Raw genomic sequence first — 4,965 nt, forward strand, 5'->3', positions numbered from 1 at the left:
CCCCGCCCCGCCCCACCCCGCTCCGCTCCAGCGCCTGCTTGCAGGTGCTTTAATCCACTGAGCTATTTGGCCGACCCAGGAATAACAGTTGTTACAATTTTACAGACAAGACATTGGAGAATACCCGTGCCCCACCAGCCCAGGTCCCACAGGCGATGAGTGACAGGCAACCTGCTCGGGCCTGCTGATCCTGAGTCACAAGTTGGGCTGAGCTCTGTGTCACCAATCGCCAACCCCCAGAGTCGAGGCTGAGGTGAGGGTGGGAGCTGGGCACACAGCAGGGCCTGGATGAACGCGTGGAGATGCCTTGGTGACGCAGGGGCATCATCAGGGAGCAGCTGAGGTCTCGCCTCGCTCCGCGGGGGGCTGCAGCTCACCAGGTGCAGCCAGGAACGGGCTGCGCGCCTGGGTGGGTGCCTGTGTCCCCTGACTTGAGTGCCAGGGTGCGAGAATTCCAGCCCATTCGCCCTGAGAGGTTGGTTGCTCTCTGAGTCGCTGGGCAATGGCCGTCTGATAGGGCCCAGGGTAGCGGCCCAACCCGGACCCCTACGACAGGGGATCGCTGCGACTTTGAGGCCAACCTGGACTACCCAGTGAGTTTAAGGCCTGCCTGAGCTATTTATTGAGACCTGATCTCAAACAAAACAAAACGAAACAAAACAATTCAAGCGGGGCCAGGGAGATGGCTCAGTGGAATAAGTGCTTCCCTGGCAAGCACAAGGGCCTGAGTTCAATCCCTGGTTCCGCCAAACAAAACAAAACAAAACAAACAAAACCTGGCCGGGGAGATGGCTCAGTGGAATAAGTGCTTCCCTGGCAAGTGCAAGGGTCTGAGTTCAATCCTCGGTTCCGCAAAACAAAAAAAAAAAAAAAAAAACAATTCAAGCAGGGCCAAGTGTAACTCAGTGGTGAGCCCATCTCTAGAACCACATTAAAAAAAAAAAATCATGCAACAGGGCTGGGAAGATAGCTCAGCGCTCTGAATGCCTGCCTAGCAAGTACAAGGTCCTGGGTTCAATCCCTGGTACCACAGGTGGAGCTGGCCCTAAAACTGTGGGTGTGGTGGTGCACCCTGTGATCCAGGAGGATCATTGAGTCTGAACTGCATAGTGAGGCCCTGTACCAAATAAATAAATAAATCTCATTTTAAAAATGGGCCGTCAGGGGCTGGGGAGATAGCTCAGTTGAGTATTGGCAGTTGAGTACTGGCAAGCACAACAGCCTGCTCCACAAAAAAATAAATAAAAAAATGGGCTGGCCAAATACCTCAGCGGATTAAAGCGCCTGCAGGCTGGTACAAGGGTTCCCCTAGGCCTGCCCCTGGAAGGCGCTGAGGTGGCAATTGAGACTGGGCATGGCGGCACACACCTGTAATGCCAGCTCGTGGGAGGCTGTAAACAGGCGGATCGCTAAGAGTCCGATCTAGTAGTGAGACCCTGAACACCATGTAGACCCTTTTTTTTGGGGGGGGAACCAGGGATTGAACTCAGACCCTTGTATGTATTCCCTAAAATACCGAAGGGGGGAAAAAAAAAACCACGCAACATAAAGTTAACTACTAGCCGTTGTGAACAGCACAGGTTAGTGTTCACATTGCACAGAACTTTGCAGCAGACACCTCTATTCCAGAACATTCCATCACCCATCCCACATATTCCCCACAAGCAGCCACCAGTGTCCTCCCCAGCCCCAGCAAACCCACTTCCTATCTCTGGGTTGCCCTGTCCTCCACATTTCCTATCCTTGGAGTCCCACATATAATTTGAAACGTGGGTACACAGAAGTCTTTTTTTTTTTCTTTTGAAGACAGGGTCTCACTATTCAGTTCAGGCTGGCCTTGAGCTCACTTTGTAGCCCAGGTTAGTCTCAAACTCCAAACAGTCCTCCTGCCTCAGTCTCCTGAGTTCTGGGATTACAGATATGCACCACTACCATTACACCCGGCTTGGTACACACAACTCTGTGCACATGTCCACAGTGACATGATTTATAGCAGTCAAAATATTAAATTGACTTGTGTTCTTTTTTCTTTTTCTTTTCCTTTGACAGAACCGGGGATTGAACTCAGGCCCTTGCGCTTGCCAGGGAAGCGCTTATTCCACTGAGCCACCTCCCCGGCCCCTTCTTCAAGGTTTTTTTTTTTTTAATTTATTGATTTATTTGTGTGTGGGTGTGGCCAGCTCAGCCCACCAAGGGGCGGGGCTAGCTGGCATGTGGTGCTGGGGGATTGAACTGCTTTCCCTGTGCTTTGCTAAGCTTGTTCTAAGTAGGTGCTTTAGACCACTGAGCCATCTCACCAGCCCCTCAAGGGGGCTTTAGTAGATTGCTACATACACACAGCAAGGCCCATGCCCCTACTGGAATACTACACAGCTAGAAAAAGGAGTGGAGCTGTGACACTTGTTACAATGAGAACATAGAACTCAGTAAATGATGCCAGGAACAGAGGACAGGAAGTGCCCAGGACAGGTGACTCCAGAGACAGGAAGAGGCCTCAGGTTGGGTGGGGCCAGGTGACTGCTCAGGGTGACAAGGCTTCCTTTTTTTTTAGGAACCAGGGATTGAACTCAGGATCTTGCACTTGTCAGGGAAGTGCTAATTCCACTGAGCCATCTCCCTGGCTCCTCTTCTTCTCCTTCTCCTTCTCCTCCTCCTCCTTTCTTTCCTTCTTCTTCTCCTTCTCCTTCTCCTTCTCCTTCTCCTTCTTCGGTGGAACCAGGGATCGAACTCAGACCCTTGTGCTTGCCAGGGAAGCATTTATTCTACTGAGCCATCTCTCCCTGGCCCAAGGCTTCCTTCTGAAAAGATGGAATGTACTGGAATTAGAGGTGGTAGCTACAGAACTCTGAGTTGTGTATGTATGTATGTATGTATGTATGTATGTATGTATGTATTTTGATTTTGCAGTTCAGTCTGGCCTTGAACTGACTCTATAACTCAGGCTGGCCTGGAACTCATGGCAATCCTCCTCCCTCAGCCTCCTGAGTGCTGAGATGACAGGTGTGCACCACCAAGAAGATACTTAATTGTGTGAACTTTATCTTGAAAAAATATATATGCTCCAGCCAGCTATAGTAATACCCACCTGTGACCCCGCAGGAGAAGGACTGAGGCAAGAGGATCACCATGAGTTCAAGGCCAGCCTGGGCTACTTTTTTTTTTTTTTTTTTTTTTTTTTTGCGGAACCGGGGATTGAAATCAGGCCCTTGGGCTTGCCAAGGAAGCGCTTATTCCACAGAGCCATCTCCCCGGCCCCTTGGGCTACATATTGAGATTTTGTCTGAAAAAAAAAAAAAGAATAAATATAAGTTAAAAATTCATGCACGTTTGTTCCCAGATGGGCGCTGAATCCAGCGCTTCATTTGTTCACTAACCAAATGGCGTCCGCACCGTGTCACTGATTTATCCAAGTTCTTTGCATCTTCTAGATCGTACACTCTGAGTATGTGCCTTCTTCAGGCCTCTGGTAGGCCCCTGGCCTCTCTTCCTCCTAGGTTTGGTTTGGGTTTTTTGTACCAGGGATTGAATTTAGGACCTTGAGCTTGCCAGGCAGGCACTTATGCCACTGAGCTGTGTCTCTGGCTCCCCTCCTGTTTGAACAAACCAACTTGTTTAAAATAAAATAAAACCCTAAATGTTTTTCTTTTTGTTTTGTTTTGTTTTGTTTTGTTTGAGGTACTGGGGATTGAACTCAGGATCCTGCACTTGCCAGGCAAGCACTTATTCTACTGAGCTATCTCCCCGGCCCTAAAATTATTATTTATTTTTTTGGTGGAACCAGGGTTTGAACTCATGCCCTTGCGCTTGCCAGGGAAGCACTTATTCCATTGAGCCATCTCCCTGGCCCCCTTAAAATTATTTTTTTATTTTTATTTTTTTTAAAGATATTTATTTATTTAGTTAGTTAGTGTGTGGCCAGCTCAGCCCACCAGGGGGTGGGCGGGCTGTCATGTGGTGCTGGGGGATTGAACCGCGGTCCCTGTGCTTTGCTTGGCTAAGCTTGTTCTAAGTAGGTGCTTTAGACCACTGAGCCATCTCACCAGCCCCTAAAATTATTATTATTATTTTTTTTTTTTTTCCAGAACTGGGGATTGAACTCAGCCCCTTGCATTTGCCGGGCAAGTGCTTAATCTACTGAGCTATCTTCCTGGCCCCTCCTTAAATGTTTTAATTAGAAAGAAATTCTAGAGACTGGGTGAGGAGGGGCACCTGTAATTCCAGCTCTTGGGAGGCTGTAAACAGGCGGATCACTATGAGTCCGACCTAGTAGTGAGATCTTGACCACCCTGCAGACCCTTCCTTAAAATAAAAAATAAAAAATAAAAAGATTTTTGTTGTTGTTTTGTTTTTTGGCAGAACCAGGGATTGAACTCAGGCCGTTGTGCTTGCCAGAGAAGCGCTTATTCCACTAAGCCATCTCCCCAGCATGGTGGGACCCTATCTCAAAAAGACAAAAAAAAAAAAAGAAAGTTGGGGGGCTGGTGAGATGGCTCAGTGGTCTAAAGCACCTACTTAGAACAAGCTAAGCTAAGCAAAGGGGCTGGTGAGATGGCTCAGTGGTCTAAAGCACCTACTTAGAACAAACTTAGCAAACACAGGGACCACGGTTCAATCCCCCAGCACCACATGCCAGCCAGCCCCGCCCCCTGGTGGGCTGAGCTGGCCACACACAAAAAAAATAAATAAATGAATGAATGAATTAAAAAAAAAAAAGGAAGTTGGGCATTGTAGCACACCCCTATAATCCCAGCACTGGGTAAACCGAAGTAGGAGGATGGTTGTGAGTTCAAAACCAGCCTGGACTACAAAGTGAACTCAGTGCCAGCCTGCACTGCATAGCAAGACCCTATCTCAAAAAAGATGAGAGGAAAAAAAAAAAAAAAAAAGGAAGAAGAGGAGGAAAAAGAAAGAAATTAATTATAGCTGGCTATGGTGGTACACGTGTGTCATGCCAGCACTACTTGG

At 48.2% G+C, this 4,965-nt stretch overlaps 1 protein-coding gene across 1 annotated transcript in view; it reads right to left on the reverse strand.

Annotated features, from left to right (window-relative positions):
* Positions 1 to 4,965, reverse strand: part of LOC101568954 (40S ribosomal protein S13-like) — a 5,626-nt gene that overhangs the window by 261 nt on the left and 400 nt on the right. Inside the window, exon 2 of the mRNA XM_023716916.1 lies at positions 4,430 to 4,441. Within this exon, the coding sequence (XP_023572684.1) occupies positions 4,430 to 4,441 (12 nt within the window). The remainder of the gene's footprint in view (positions 1 to 4,429; positions 4,442 to 4,965) is intronic.

Source organism: Octodon degus, unplaced genomic scaffold (genome assembly GCF_000260255.1).
Source record: "Octodon degus isolate 3935 unplaced genomic scaffold, OctDeg1.0 scaffold00050, whole genome shotgun sequence".
NCBI classification, from domain to species: Eukaryota; Metazoa; Chordata; class Mammalia; order Rodentia; family Octodontidae; genus Octodon; species Octodon degus.